The sequence below is a fragment of the Myotis davidii genome, unplaced genomic scaffold, assembly GCF_000327345.1.
Source record: "Myotis davidii unplaced genomic scaffold, ASM32734v1 scaffold18, whole genome shotgun sequence".
NCBI classification, from domain to species: domain Eukaryota; kingdom Metazoa; phylum Chordata; class Mammalia; order Chiroptera; family Vespertilionidae; genus Myotis; species Myotis davidii.
This window is the reverse complement of record NW_006292696.1, coordinates 6,326,818-6,342,749: the sequence shown is the minus strand read 5'-3', so window position 1 is coordinate 6,342,749 and position 15,932 is coordinate 6,326,818. Positions and strand designations below refer to the sequence as shown.

Here is a 15,932-nt window from a genome sequence, read left to right as displayed (position 1 = left end):
AATCCTAACATGGACATATAAGTGTTCAGTAAAATTTGTTGGTCTCCCAATTAATTATTGTAAAAAGTATAGAGTAGAATTCATTTCAAATAGGCTTATAAAGATTTTAAAAAAACTCAAATAAAAGAAAACATACTCTTTTAAAAATATATTTTTATTGATTTTGAGAGGAAGGGAGAGGAAAAGAGAGATAGAAACATCATTGATGAGAGAGAATCATCTATTGGCTGCCTCCTGCACACCCCACACTGTGAACCGAACCTGCAACCCAGGCATATGCCTTGACTTCGGAATCAAATCGTCATCTCTTGCTTCATAGGTCAATGCTCAACCACTGAGCCACAATGGCTGGGCAAAAGAAAATATTCACCCCCCCCCCAACGGATCTATATTTAGAACTAGACTTAAATATTAAGCAACACAGATAGGGCAGAATAGTTGACTTGGCAAGAAAAACAAAACTCAAGACCTGTCCATTTCCTCAGAAGCACTTTCATGCGTTTACACAGGTCTTTAAGAATCACGTTCATTCTTTCTATCACTGCCCACTGTTGGGTGGAAAGCAGCAAGCCAGTGTCTTGACGGGTACGTACACCAATGCATTGTAAATGCAAGAGAATTTCTATCTAAAAGGAAAGTCTGCTTTTAAGCCACAAAATATTTTTAACTGTTCTGTTGGTTATTCTTCCTCTTTGTAGCAGAGACAAAGACTCTGGAGACCCTCCATGATAAAAATCAAACAGTAAGTAACTTCTGTGTGTGTGTGAGAGCTGACATTGTGTTTAACCCAGAGGAAAGAAAGTGTGGCTTTAGTCTTCCTTCCTGCCCACTCTTTCTTTGGGAAAAATGCCCAATCTTCCTTAGTTTCAGATTCCGTGACTGCAACATGTTGGTGATAACACTTCTAACTGCTGTAACGTGGGCCTGGTGTACGCATGGAAGGCAGTGATGCCTGTGAAGGCCAGGCTCAGAGTCAGCCCTGGAAAACTAAAAAGGAGCAGCATTAGCACTGTGTCCCTCTTCTCAAAGGTCACAGCTGTACACCACTGTGGGCAAGTCAGAGATCCTCCATCTCCCTAGAACATGTTTTTTCTTGCTTCCATTGCAATCCGATGGAGAAAGATTATTTTTTGTTTGAATTTATTTATTTATTATTTATTTATTTATTTATTTATTTATTTATTTATTTATTTATTTGTTTGTTTGTTTGTTTATGACAAGATACCAGTCAGGAATTATATATCCAACTATAAACAAAAACAGGATGATTTTAGTGTCCCCCGTTTTCTTCGAGTAAAGGAGGAAAAACTCTTGAAAGCCAACTTCTAGCATTGACCTAAAAATTCTTTGAGGACTTCTCTAGGGGGTCCTCATTCATTTAACTCAATCTCGTGCTTGTGTGTTCATTTTGTATTTCTCCCTTCTTTGCGACCAAGGACTGCCTTTTAAGTGTGCACCCATAATACTTGATGCACAAGACCTTGCAAATAGCATTCCTGTAGTAAATGTTTGTGGAGTAAATGGAAGATTTAATTTCCTTGACTTTGTTTTAAAAGTGTTTCCTGTTGTTGGTTTTAAAGGGGGACCATGGACTGAAATTTTACAGGGAGAGGATTTTCTGTGTCACTCTCAGTTATCAAAAAGTCAAATTAATTACAGCAATAGCAGTAGCTATTATTGATTAAGTATTTATCATGTATCAGGCCCTATGCCATGCATTTTGTATTTTTTGTCACTTACATTTCCCAATAACTCTATAAGATGACTCAACTCTTGAGGACCGAGCTTGGAGTTGAACTCATGACTGTCTGGCTTTTAAGTCACAGTTTTTCTGCAGAAATAGTGGTTTCACTGCAAGCCACCAAATTTAGACCATTCTGAAACTTTATGGGAACACAAAGGCGTGTGAATGAAGAGGATTCTACTCCAAGCCCATTTTTGTGGGAGAGGGGAGCCCACTTACTAAGAGCTCCTTCTTTGCACAGCACAGAAGGGCACATTTTATTCCCTTGTGAACTCCAAAGATTAAATACTCCTTTTCTTTGGGTGTTTTGAGGCTTGTCGAGAAGGGAACAGATCAAGGGTGGTTTCTAGGTTCCTGTATTCCTGTGATGCTGCAAAAAGAATGGTCCAATGCATAAGTCATGAAAATGGCTGAGCATACAACCTATTTCTGGCCATAAGCTGCAATTCTGTTTGTGTTTCTATAGCAAATATACACGTTGGCGGATGAGTTACAAGACTCTGGTTACAAGACCACCAGAATAAGTGTCTATATTGGAGCAGGGATCACTGCTGGGCTGGCTCTGGTTCTTATCTTTGGTGCTTTAATTCTCAAATGTAAGTCACTTGATGTTGTATGTCTTTCCCTCTGTTAGGAACTGCTAATATAGGAACCCACATAAACCTAGGTATAAATATAAGTTTATATTTATACCTAAAGATGATTAGACTGGCTCTGGCCAGTGTTGCTTAATGGTTACAGTGTTGGCCCGTACACTGAAGGAAAGGTCCTAGTTGTGATTCCCGGTAAAGAGCTCGTGCCTGGGTTACAGGTACCATCCCTGGCCCTGGTCTGGGTGCATGAGGGAGGCAACCAATCAGTGTGTTTCTCTCATGTTAATGTTTCTCTCTCCCCCTCCCTCCTTCCCTCCTACTCTCTCTAAAAAAAGCAATGGAAAAAATATCCTTGGGTGAGGATTTTTTATAAAAAGGAATAGACTGCATAGTAGGTGTAGAGAAACATGTTTTCATTATTTCTTACAGGTCCTAGAATAAAATGGAAATTTTGGTTATGACTTAAAAGGTCCTATAAATCTAGCTCTAGCCTACCATTCAGACCTTATCTTGGGTTACTCTCTTATTCCAGCCATGTTTTCAGTTTTAGGCACTCACCGTGGTCTTTCTCAGTTTTCTCTGCCTGGAATGCTCCTTCTGGCTCTTTACTTGGCTGACTCATTCTCCTCTTCCAGAGCTGACCTTCAAGGTCACCTTTTCCAAGAGTGCTTTCCTGACCTTCTCTGTTATAAGTTCCAGTGCATTGTTAGTTTCCTTTATATCACAGCACAATGAGAAATTATTATTGTTGTTGTTATTATTTTTGAAATCCACCCTCAGTAGAACACAAGTTTCACAAACTCAGGGCTCATAATTTTCCTTTGTGTCCTTGATGCTTACTCAGCATACTGCCAGGCACAAAGTAGGTGTTTCATATATTTGTCAAATATGAAAAATGGCCCAACCAGCATGGCTCAGTGGTTGAGCATTGACCTATGAACAAGGAGAATCCCAGTTTGATTCCCATTCAGGGCACATATCCGGGTTGCAGGCTTGATCCTCAGTAGGGGGCGCATGCAGGAGGCAGCCAATCAGTGATTCTCTCTCATCATTGATGTTTCTATCTCTCTCTCCCTTCCTCTCTGAAATCAATTAAAAAAAATCTAAAATAATATGAAAAATGAATCTTTGTTACTTTCAAGCATACGGTAATTCATGCAATAAACCAAGACACACATTAGTAGTTTTATTTAATTCAATTTAAGGGAGACCAGATTTTCTTAAATAATCCTTGCCTCCTATGAGCCCATTTTTTAAAAAAAATTTATGAAAGCAATTTTAATTGACTTTTCTTCACCTTTTTACCCAGGGTATTCTCATAGGAAAGAGAAGTTACAGAATTCCAGGTAAGAATAAGGGATGAGGTGAAAGAAGGTGGGAATCTTGGAGGTTTCTACACCAATATGGCTTTGATCTTTGCTTTTAGAAGTCCTGCTCTGAGACTCTGGGATCTAATCTTTAGGATTAATGAAATGTAAACATGCTCCTCTGTTTGCTTCCTGATCTCTCTAGCTTCCTTAGTCCTAAAGTTAAGGTATAGAAGTCATCTCCCCATTTCAGGAAGTGCATATTTCTTTCTGTGTTAATCAGCCTTTTTAGTTGACTGACTCTTCAATTGATGGATTATCTACTATATTCAGGCTCTGGTTGGGCACTGTGCCCCATAAGTAAACAAGAAACCAAGAATCTGCTCTCAGGGCTTTTATAGCCCAGTCCAGGTGTTCTTAACTTTGACAACCCATTAGAGTCACTTACACAATCTGTTGTCATCCCCAGAGCAAATAAACCAGATTCTTTATAGATAAAGTCTAAGCATAGATATTTTTGTAAAGCTTCCCAAGTGATTCTAATGTACAAATAGGGGTGAGAACAACTGGTCCTTTATATTGCAATCTTAGTGTCCATTCCTGACTATCTGCACATAGTTCCATACACACATATGCATACACCCCAATTCCAAATACATATAGTGTACATAACTTTTACTTCATTTTAGCAACATTTGGTACATTGGTAGAATGCAGTGTGTATCAAGAAAAAAAAAGACTCTGTCCATTGAATACTATCTACACTAATAATAATTTTAGACTAAGTAGAGACAATATACTTATGAAAACAAAATAGTCAGTCTATAGTAAATAGTCAGAAGCCAAAAAAAGGTCAAGTAAAATATGTATCAATGGTTTTAGATTAACTGTGTCACTGTTCTTTCATAGAGCTGAAACCTGAAATGTGATAACATTAATAGTGACATTTACATGCATTAATTCATTATTTGTCACACCATTTGGTTAATGTTCATCTCTACTTATAAAGGTAAACGCCATAGAAAATAAGGAACTTGTCTGCCACATTAACAACTGTATCCCCTAGCACAGCACCTGATACTTAGTAGGCACTAAGTATTCAGTATTTTATTATGAATGAATAAATGCTCCTTATAGCAGCCTGGTCAGATTGGGTACTAATTATTCCCATTTTACAGATGAGGATCCTGAGACAAAGTTTTCTACTATGTAACCTTCATGGGATGTGTGTTTTATTCACTGCTGTGTCTCTTACTGCATGAAACAGTGTGTAACACACTAAATAGTTCCCGAGCAAATGAAATAACAAAACTCATGATTACATGACTGGTTTAGTGACAGGGATAAAATTCAAACTCAAATCTGATTGGATACATAACATTATTTATTTTTTTTTGAAATTGTTCTAGCCCACAAAATAACTGAACTAATGATACAAGGAATAGTAGAGTCCTTCACCAAGATGTGTAATTTAACATTTTAATATGTTTGCTTTATCTATTTTTTATACACACGTGTATGTTTTTTCTGAACTGTTTTCAGGACATTACAATATCTTGACACTTCACTAAACTTCAGTTTGTATCTCATCTGAATAAGGATATTCTCTTAGATTACACAATGCCATTGTTTTTTGTTTCCAACAATGCCATTTTTACACCTAAGGAAATTAAAGAGTAATTCAAATTGTCTTAATGTTCTTCAAATTATTCTGTTTTACGGTTTCTCCCCCAGTCAGGACCCAGTCAAGCATCATGTACTGCATTAGGTTGGCATGTCTTCAGCAAAGCCTATTCTCTTTTTGTTCTATGTCTCCTGGGAAATGCTTACCTGAAATGCGACATTTTATTTCCACAGCCTCATCACTTTGGCCAACCTCCCTCCTCCCTCAGGGTTAGAAAATACAGTAGCAGAGGGGATGCGCTCAAGGGAAAACGTCTATACAATTGAGGAGAACCTATATGAACTGGAGGACCCGTATGCGGATTACTGCTATGTCATTAGTGAGTAGCAAGCCTGACAACTCCGGGTCTTCACCCTTCTATGCCATCAGACCCAGCTTCATTCGGGAGCTTGTATTGTCTTCTTTGAAAGCGATCAGATGTGTCAGCTGATTGACTTTAAGGTTCTGCCTGCGGCTACCCAGCATTCTTTATCCAGTTTCTGAGGATAAGCTCACAAAAGGATTGAACCATCATCTACCCAGTACTCAGACTTGTTACTACCTTACCTCTGCATTCCAGCCAACAGGTTACTCAACTCAGAGACTACTAATCAGGGCATTAGAACTCAAATGAGCTTCTCTGTGAAGTAGGAATTCTTAATGTGGGGACTCCTGAATTCCAGGATTTTCAGTCCCATGATGTGTCCACGAAGCTCCTGAGAAGGTGGGGCGGGGGTGGGGGGGAATTACATGCTGAGCTATATGCATGCCTTTTTGGGTACAGAAAGTCTAAAGGGGCCACTGATTTCAAAGAGAAAGTTGACTCATAAAAGGTGAAGGAACTCCTGGAGTAGACTAGATGGCCTTGAAGATTTCCTTTGAGTCTCAACATTTAAGCTTCTTTGAATGAAGGCTCTCCTACAGATACCAACTTAACACTCTCCTTCTCCAGTGAAGAAGCCGGCTCAGCAAGCCGTGGTGTGGCAGGAGCTCCTGGGGAAAAAGGAAGTGCACTCATGTGTGTTGTCAGGTTCTGCTTGGGGAGAACTCAAAGGGAAACATCTCTGACCAACTTCTCCATTCAAGGAGAGAACCAGGGACATGTTTTTCACAGAAAAAGAAGCAGTGACTGGGATGCCTATTCCGTTTCCTGGTGGAAGGAAGACGAAGGGCTGCAGCAATCTGTACTAGTCAGCCTTAGATCCCTTGGAGGGAAGACAGTGGTCCCTAAGCTTCCATTCCAAGACTGTGGAGACTAGCTCTGCCTTCCTTATTTGTTGCCTCTGCTCTCACACATAATAGAAATTCTTAGGTATCTTTGGAGTGAAAACATTAAATATGCAGAAAGGTAGCTTTCTGGAAAGCCCTTCCATTGGGGCACTCAGACAGAGCTCTGCCACCTCACTTCTTGGAGAACTCACAGACCCTAAGCTCCATTGGTGCTCCTATGTAGGCAGAAGTGGCTGTTTTCAGACAGTGACAATATGCACCTCACAGTCTGAAAACTGCTCCTCCCTCGGTGATGACCAACCTGCTGCTGTGCTGCATTCCATGGATGCTAGTCACCTGGAGGGAAGCGACTTCAGAAGACACGTAGACCACATCAATGGTTCCCTCCAAAGGAGATTCTTACCCACAGAAATCTTTAAATAAGGGTGTATATATATATATGACGATTGTTGCAATGATGTTTGCAAAACCTTTTTTCATTGATAGGGGAATAGTTGATTATTGTGGTCCATCAGCACACACTGAGGCAGGTAAGAAGAATTAGGTGGTTTCATTGTTGAGCTGTTTTGCTAATTTAACAAATATTTATTAAGGCTTGCTATATGCCAGGTAATCTGATGCTGAGACCAGAGAGAGAGACCAAATAGACACATCCCTGACCCCATGGAACTTCTAGTTTGACAGGCAGGAGAATTTGTTCTCTCTATTCACTGTTAACATTTACTGGCATCAGCTTTGTCAGGCACTGTTTTAGTCCCTAGGAATACAACAGTGATGAAACCCTTAATCTGACAAAGTTTATGTTACTTGTCAGAGGGAAATGCTATATTGCTAAATCAAAAGAAAAAAAAAGTTCTAGAATAATATATACAATTGATGCATAATTTTTTTAATCTTTAAAAAATCTGGAAGAATATACCCAAGTTAATATGGTTACCACACAAAGGCAAATAGTTAAGAGATAGACTCAGCCTGGCCAGTGGTGCTCAGTGGTTAAGTGTTGACCTATGAACCAGGAGGTCATGATTTGATTCACTATTGGGGCACATGCCTGGGTTGCAAGCTCGATCCCCAGTGTGGGGTGTGCAGGAGGCAGCTGATCAATGATTCTCTCTCATCATTGATGTTTCTATCTCTCCCTCTCCATTCTTCTCTGAAATCAATAAATATATATTTTTTAAAAAAGATAGACTTTCACCTTTTTTTTTTTACATGCTTCTGTGTTTGATGATCTCCATTTTTCTCTTATAATAGAATGGTAAGATTTAAGCATTGTAGCAGTGATTTCCGGTCTGCCCTCCACTTCATAGAAAGAAATGAAGACTGGGACAGGTTAACTTAAAGAGCAAGTCTGGCAGTGAGCTAGGACTGGGACCCTGGTTTCCTGGTTTTCAGAGTGGGATTTACTTTCCATCAGTTATTTGGAATGGGACAGATGGCAGAAAGGGGAACAAAAAGCTCTTACCAGTGCCCTGGAGATGATAAGTGGTAACTTAATCACAGTGTAATAATATATTTTATTGATTTTCTACAGAGAGGAAGGGAGAAGGATAGAGAGTTAGAAACATCGATGAGAGAGAAACATCGATTTGGCTTCCTTCTGCACACTCCCTACTGGGGATGTGCCCACAACCCAGGTACATACCCTTGACCGGAATTGAACCTGGGACCCTGTAGTCCACAGGCCGATGCTCTATCCACTGAGCCAAACCTGCTAGGACTCAGCATACATTTTAAGTAATTCTTACTAGCACAGGCTTTTGCACTTGGTGCCCAGGTTCTTGGGAGAGTTACAGAGTCCTTTAGCAAGTGACCCTAACACTATCTGGCTAAAAGCACAATGCTATTAAGTCTCTTTGACTCAGCCAACTTCCCTAAAACGGATGTGAGAGAAGTGTCTGACAATCATGTGACAATGCAACAAGGCACACTGGTTACATGAGAAAGTGTTCATTCAAAAGCAAATATGCGACGATGTCATCTATTAACCTAAGAAACATTCAAACCTGTAAAGAATTTTTGTGAGTTTATTTTGAGCCAAACTGTCAACAGTTGCCGGAAAGCAGAATCTCAACGGATTGGGATAATCCGCAGAATGGCAGATTTTCACCTTGTTTTATACTTTACAGTCAAAGGGGGAGATGTAAGTGGGTTACAATGAAATCCATTGGTGATAGATTAGGGAGGTGGGAGAAAGCAAAGCGGGGAAGCCTCTGAGATTGGATAAAAAGTAAAATGATATTTATCAGTAAGAATGTATGCACTGCTATGTTCATAGCAGCACAGTTTACAATAGCTAAGATCTAGAAACAGCCCAAGTGCCCATCAGTAGATGAGTGGATAAAAAGCTTTGGTACGTTTATACCTGGAATACTATGCAGCAGTAAAAAAGAATATGTTACCCATTGAGACAGCATGGAGGGACCTGGAGAGTATCATGCTAAGTGAAATACATCAGTCAGAGAAATGAGGGGAGGGTGGGTGGGTGGGAAGTAATAAACCAAGAACCTTTTATGCATACATGCATGGCCCAGGGCCACAGACAATGGGGTGATGAGGGCCCTGGGGTAGAGAGTGGGGGGAGTGGGGGTGGGATGGTATGGGGAGGGGAATGGACTGGAAGGGATCAGTGGGGTAAAAAACGGGACATATGTAATACTTTCAACAATAAAGAATTATTTTTTAAAAAAAGGAAAATTATAGGCATATACTTCTTTTGCTTAGGTGGGTACAGGATAGTTTACAGTCAACAATTAACATGATAACAGTAACAATGAAGGATTTTGTGGTATCTGTCCTGGCACACAGGGCATTTGATGTGCCCTGAGGAGTCTGGTAAAAAGGGAAGTTACAAGTAACCCTGACATTTCAATGATACGGTATCTAGATTTATTTTCTATGTTGTGGTAGATGCAAAAAGACTATAGGCTCAGTTAAGGTAAAGATTGACCTTGTCAGGGAAGATACCGGCCTAGGATGTGACTACCCACCAGAACTGCTTTTAGTTAAATTTCAGACCATCCTTTGTGGTTACTTTAGGTCTTTGAGTTTGCAGAACCGCCATGCAGGCCTTCCCCAAGCTTGTCAGGTTAGCAAGTGGACCCTTTCATCCATACATCTTTGTCATACACAAGTTCAAAATCTCCAGGTTCAATGGACTTGCTATTAACATCTGAAAGATGCATATCAATTATAGTGAAGCAAAGTGTAACTCTACATCATTTTAAAATATATTTTTATTGATTTCAGAGAGGGAGAGGGAGACAGTAACATCAATGAAGAGAGAGAATCATTGATTGGCTGCCTCCTGCATGCCTCTACTGGGGATCCAGCCTGCAAACCAGGCATGTGCCTTTGACCGAATCGAACTTGGGACCCTTCAGTCCACAGGCTGACACTCTATCCACTGAGCAAAACCAACAAGGGATACATCATTTTTAATTAAGGTGGCAGCTTGTTTTCCTAAACTTTTGAGGAACTTAAACTTTAAAGGCTATATGTTTGTTTCTTTGTTTTAGCAAAGGATAATGGTTGCTTAGCAGGAGGTACTCAATGAATATTTGGTGAAATAATGCTTGTTAAGTGACAAGAAGAGTTGAGTAGGAGCAGGCATACTCAGCTTTCTCTTCTGCGTCGGCCCCACAGTGTGTCTTCTGTGGGTCCCATCCTCTGGTCCTCTTTCTGACTCTCAGTTTATTCATTATCAATTGAGGAGTTGGCCCTGGTTGTTTAAGATCCCTTCAGATATAAACAGTCTCAAAATGGCCTTTTAGCCTGGCCAGTGTGGCTCACAGTTTGACCTATGAACCAAGACTTCACAGTTTGATTCCTAGTCAGGGCACAAGCCTGGGTAGCAGGCTTGATCCCCAGTGGGGAGAGTGGAAGAGGCAATCAATTAATGATACTCTGTTATCACTGATGTTTCTATCTCTCCCTCTTCTTTCCTCTCTGAAATCTGTAAAAATAAATAAGTAAGTAAGTAAATAAATAAATAAATAAAGTTTTAAAAAATGGCCTTGCAGGTCTAGAGTCTGACCTAAAATCACCCTCTGTGCTGAATCTTTCAAAAACAGCATAGCAGAGCACAAATATTGTTCCCGCCCACTAATATCTCCTTATAGTCCAGTCAGACTGGACAAGTCTGACTTTCAAAGATACTTCCCAAAGGTCTGATGTCCAGGTGTGGCAAAGAGATAAAGAATGGAATGCTGGAAGGAATTTGTCTTTATCTACTGGTATAAAAACCCTTGAGGGAAGGATCGGTGACAAACCATCAGAGGAGCTGGAAACCTCCTAACTCACGCGTAAGTACAATCCTCTGGAAATTTATGCGGAAGAGAAAATCAGAACTTTGTTGCTTGAACTTTCTGAGTATTATATGGCATTTTGGGCAACAATGATAGAGCCAGTAGAAGTTAGGGAAAATTCCAGGGGAGAGCGCCAAGGAATCAAGGTGGCCAAGTAGATAAATCCTGAACTCACCTCTTTCCAGGAACGGGTGGAAATTATTGCACAAAGGTCACTGAGACCACCTGAAGACCAGCTGAATAGAAGTCTCTAAGGTTATAAAGAAGGAACCACATTAACACAGGTAAGTGTGACTATGGGGTCAGGGCAGGTCCCACACTCCCTGTGTGGTGATGAATGAATGGGAGGGATAGTTGGGCTTCACAGGTCCCCCCTAAAGAGCCAGAGGTCTGAACCCCACTTCAGGCTCCACAGCACAGGGCACCTGTGCCGAGAGTTCCTATAACATCCAGCTTTGGGCACCAGTGGGATTATGTCTGAGATGGAGGAAGAGTTATAGGAGACCTAACACTGTAGGCAGAGAGTTCACATGAACTCCCCCCCTCTGAGCTCCAGCACAGAGGCAGCAGCTCCAGAAGTGCCTGGGACCTAAGGGGAGGAACTCAATGGACTAACTTTAGGGCACAGGCTAGAGGGGCAGGGATTGGTAGGAACTCTCTCAGGGGACAGAGTGCTATTGTCCCTTTGTTGAGTTCTCCCAGCTGGCCCTGAGCAGGCAGGCACAAAATCTCTCTCTCTATTAACCTGGCCTACACTGTCTGCCCTGCTCTGGCTTTTCCCTGAGAGTTTGTCCCATCCAAACAGCTCACCTTGCTGGAGCCTCTTCCAGCAGCTCCAGACCCTTCACAAGAGCCCACATAGTCTCTCCGAAAAGCCCTCACGTTCTACAGGAGTGATGGCCTGCTTCTGGCACACCCTGCAATCTCTCCCAAATGCCCTTCCATTCAGCACAAGCAGCAACGTAGGCATCTGTCAGTAGATGAATGGATAAAGAACATGAGCTGCATATGTACAAAGGAATATTATGCAGTCATAAAAAGAATGAAATCTTGCCTTTTGTGACAAAATGGATCTAGAGGATAGTATGCTAAGTGACAAAAGGCAGACAGAGAAAGAAAAAGACCATCAGTTTTCAGTTATATGTGGAAACTAAATGGAAACAAGCTCATACATACAGAGAACAAATTGGTAGGGAACCTGATGGGGGTGGAGGAGGTGGAGGGTGTAAAAGATGAAGGGAATGAAAAAGTACAATCTGCCAGTTATAAAATAAGTAACGGATGTAAAGTACAGCAGAGGGAATGTGGTCAATAATATTGGAATAATTATGTAAGGTGTCACAGGGGCCCTAGACTTACCATGGGGATAACTTTGTAAGGTTTGTATGTCTAGTCACTCTGTTGTACACCTGAAACTAATATAATCTTTTATATCAACTATAATGTAAAAATCCTTTTTAAAAATTGGAAAAATTCACATAAACTAGAGTGCTGTCATGTAAGTGGGTTCATGGCTTATACATCTCAGTTGTTTAAGCTTCTCCTGGGCAACATCAGCGAGGAAGACCTGCATATTTAGGCTTACTTGGAGGCTGTGTGACTTTAGAGCCAACACATTCCTTTGCTCGGCCTCTCTTCATCTGTGAAGTGGGCATTATATAATATGGAAATGGGAACAAACATTGGAGCACATACAATAGCCATGTGTGGCTATATATTTTTTTCTTTTTAAATTTATTTTATTGCCATGTGTGGCTATTTAAATGAAAATTAATTTATTTAAAGTTTTATAAAGTTTTGATTTGAGCCAAATTGACAACAGATACTGGAGAGAAAGATCTCAAATGCTCCCTAAATTTAAATTAATTAAAATAAAGTTAAATGAAAAGAAAATTGACTTCCTCATTTGTACTAACCTCATTTTAAGTGCTTATCCAACACCCATATAGAATAACTCCATCATCACAGAAAATTCTAAGAGAGATGGTCAACACACACCACACACACACACACACACACACACACACACACACAGACTCACATGTGCATGCATCACATCACACACACATCACAGGGAAGGAGGTAACAAATGCAGTGTAGAAAACTAAAATAGAGTGATGAGGAATGCCTGAGGTGACATTTAAGCAGAGATCAGAATGCAAAGGGGAAGTCTGGAAATGGTGAGCTAAAGGAACGGGGATCTAGGCAGAGACACTGCCAGCAAGAAGGTATTAGAGTAGGGATGCATTTGAAAGAACCACGAGTGATTGGAACCCCATGGGCAGGGGAGAGATAGAAAAATATGAGAGTTGGGCAGAGGTTAGGTCACTGGGCCTTTGTGTCTAGGTTAGGAGTTAGATTTTTTTTTCTTTTTTCTAAAAGTGTCATGGGAGGGTTGTAAGTGGGGAAGTGTCATGGTCTAATTATATTGGCCCTTTATGTCCTTCCGCACAATTTTATTAGTTAAATGCTTATTTTACCTGTATCTCTGCCTGATAGAATAATCCTGGACTTTTTTATCCTTAGTATACTTGTTAGCCTCAATATAATAGTAAAAACTCTTTAATTAAATTAGAAAATCCTTATCACTGACCTACTGGGATTTGGCAGAGTTTCAGTGTATAACAAAACTAGTCAAAATCTTTTTATTTTATTTTATTGATATTGAGAGAGGAAGGGGGAGAAAAAAGAAATAGAGAGAGAGAAAGAAGCATCGATGTGAGAGAGAACATTGATCACATGCCCAGACTGGGTATCAAATCCGCAACCTGGATACATCCTGCCCTGGAACAGAACCCTCCACCTTTTGGTGCAAAGGGTGTTGCTCCAACCAACTGAGCCACATGGGCCAGGGCTGGTCATAAAACCTCTTGCCTCCCAAATAATAAGGCATGAACTGTTTGTATGTGAAGCTTTTCAGAATATGTCTCCGAACCTTTGGTGGTGGTTGAGGTAGGATCAGTAGTGTCCACTGTAAGTATATAAAGACAAAGCATAAAGGGAAAACAAATATCTAGGCTGATATAACCTTTCCAAACCTCAGCTTCTTCCTCCAAGAGTGGGTTAATAACAGCACGTGCCTAAGGGTGAAAGTAAAATGCACAGAGCCGATGACACAGTAAATTCTCCAGAAATGGAGGCTGTAGTATTCATGCATATTTAGTTCAATCACACTGTACGTGCGCCCGTACATGGTATTTTGTGGAAGAGCCACACTTCAGGGGCCAAAAAGCCGCATGTGGCTCGTGAGCCGCAGTTTGCCAACCACAGGCCTAAGTGACCATTAGGACCAGTAGAACAAATGGTCAACCGGTCACTATGATGTGCACTGACCACCAGGGGACAGACGCTCAACACAGGAGCTGCCCCCTGGTGGTCAGTGTGCTCCCACAGCCAACCTCCCTCAGTCCCGTCCCCCTGCCCGCTGGCCCCAATGGCCCCATTGGGACTGGGTAAGACAGCCCGATCGGCCCCAATTGCTGGCCAGGCCGAAGGACCCCACCCAAGCACTAATTCATGCACCGGGCCTCTAGTTCTAACATAAATCAGCTCCCCTTCCTTGCTTGCTCCTATGTCCTAATCCCTCGTATAGGCCCATTGTCCTGATCTGGTTAAGCTTTCTAAAATTAGAATAGGTTTGGAGAACCAAGATGGCGGCATAGGTTAACGCCGGAGTTTGCCGCCTCGAACAACCATTTCAAAAGTGAAACTAAAAGACGGAAGGGACATCATCCAGAACCACAGGAACGGTGGCTGAGTGGAAGTCCTACAACTAGGAGGAAAGAGTAACGCATTCGGACATTCAGAGGAGGCGCAGTGCTGTAGGCAAATTCTGAGGTGCGGAGTGCGCGGAGCGGGCGGCGGTGGAGGGCGCGGTTGTTGTTTTCAATCGGGAGGGAGTCGCAGACTCTGAGCTCCAGATCCAGGCGAGTCGCCAGGGACCGAGACTCAAACGGGAGAAGAGGGACTGTCTGGCCTCAGTCAGAGCGAGTGCAGCTTTCTCTCCGAGGTTTGCAGCGGTTTAAAATTAGAATAGGTTTAATTAAGTGAATTTATTACTTTAATTGATTTTTAATTTTTGTTATTGATGTGAGAGAGGGAGAGAGAGAGGGAGAGAGAGAGAGAGAGAGAAATATCAATTTGTTGTTCAACTTATTTATTATTTATGCATTCATTGGTTGATTCTTTTATGGAACTCACAGCCTGGCCTATCAAGTTGATGCTCTAATCAACTGAGCTATCTGGCCAGGGTTTATTTGATGGACTTAAAATATCAAAAGTAAACTGGTACAGCCAGTTTGGTGTGGCCCAGTGGTTGAGTGCTGTTCTATGAACCAGAAGGTCTCGGTTTTATTCCAAGTCAGGGCACATGCCTGTGTTGTGGGCTTAATCTCCAATAGGTGTCAAGCAGCAGGCAGCCAGTCAATATTCCCTCTCATAAACAATGTTTTTGTCTCTCGTTCCCTCTCCTTCTGCTGAAATCAATAAAAATATATATAAAAAATAAACTGATACAAAATCAGAATTTTGTTCTTTGTGTTAAAATAAAGGTATAGAAAACAAAGGACACAGCAATAGGCCCTAAACTTGCCATGGACCAAGGATGGAGGGAGAGGAGCGGGGGCATTCATTATCCAAACCAAATGCTGTGGTTTTATACCTGATGCATCTTATAATATTTCTTTTTTTTTAATAGTACATATGAAAAGTCAAGTAAATAAATGATCTGGCCACAGCCTAGGTGACCTACTACCCATAGGTTTAGGGCCTAGGAGGCATGAAGAAACGCTTTGTTATTAATACCTGGGCTGCTTCTTTTAATTTGTCTTTTTCCTTGTGTGTGTCTGCACTGTTACTGAGAACTGGGTCTTCAATGCAGTCAATTAGCAATAACTGAGCTACCTCCCTGCCACTGAAGTCCCTGCTGACCTGTAGGTCACCTTGCAGAAGAGGGAAGGCATGGGAGTGTAAGAGCCGGTCATGAGGGGTGGAGTGTGAGGAGAGGCTGTTCCATGACTCCCCCCGGCCCCCACCCACACACACTCCCCATAACTGGATGCCACAACAGCAGAATCCTAGGGTGATTTC

At 41.4% G+C, this 15,932-nt stretch overlaps 1 protein-coding gene across 2 annotated transcripts in view; it reads left to right on the top strand.

Moving 5' to 3' along the window:
- The window catches only part of LOC102754073 (hepatitis A virus cellular receptor 2), an 11,958-nt gene extending 4,380 nt beyond the window's left edge, over positions 1-7,578 (top strand). For both annotated transcript variants that reach the window (XM_015565644.1, XM_006766294.2), the window contains 4 exons: positions 699-742; positions 2,211-2,340; positions 3,647-3,683; positions 5,502-7,578. In XM_015565644.1, the coding sequence (XP_015421130.1) occupies positions 699-742; positions 2,211-2,340; positions 3,647-3,683; positions 5,502-5,655 (365 nt within the window). In that variant the 3' untranslated portion in view covers positions 5,656-7,578. The remainder of the gene's footprint in view (positions 1-698; positions 743-2,210; positions 2,341-3,646; positions 3,684-5,501) is intronic.
- The last annotated feature ends 8,354 nt before the right edge of the window (positions 7,579-15,932 follow it).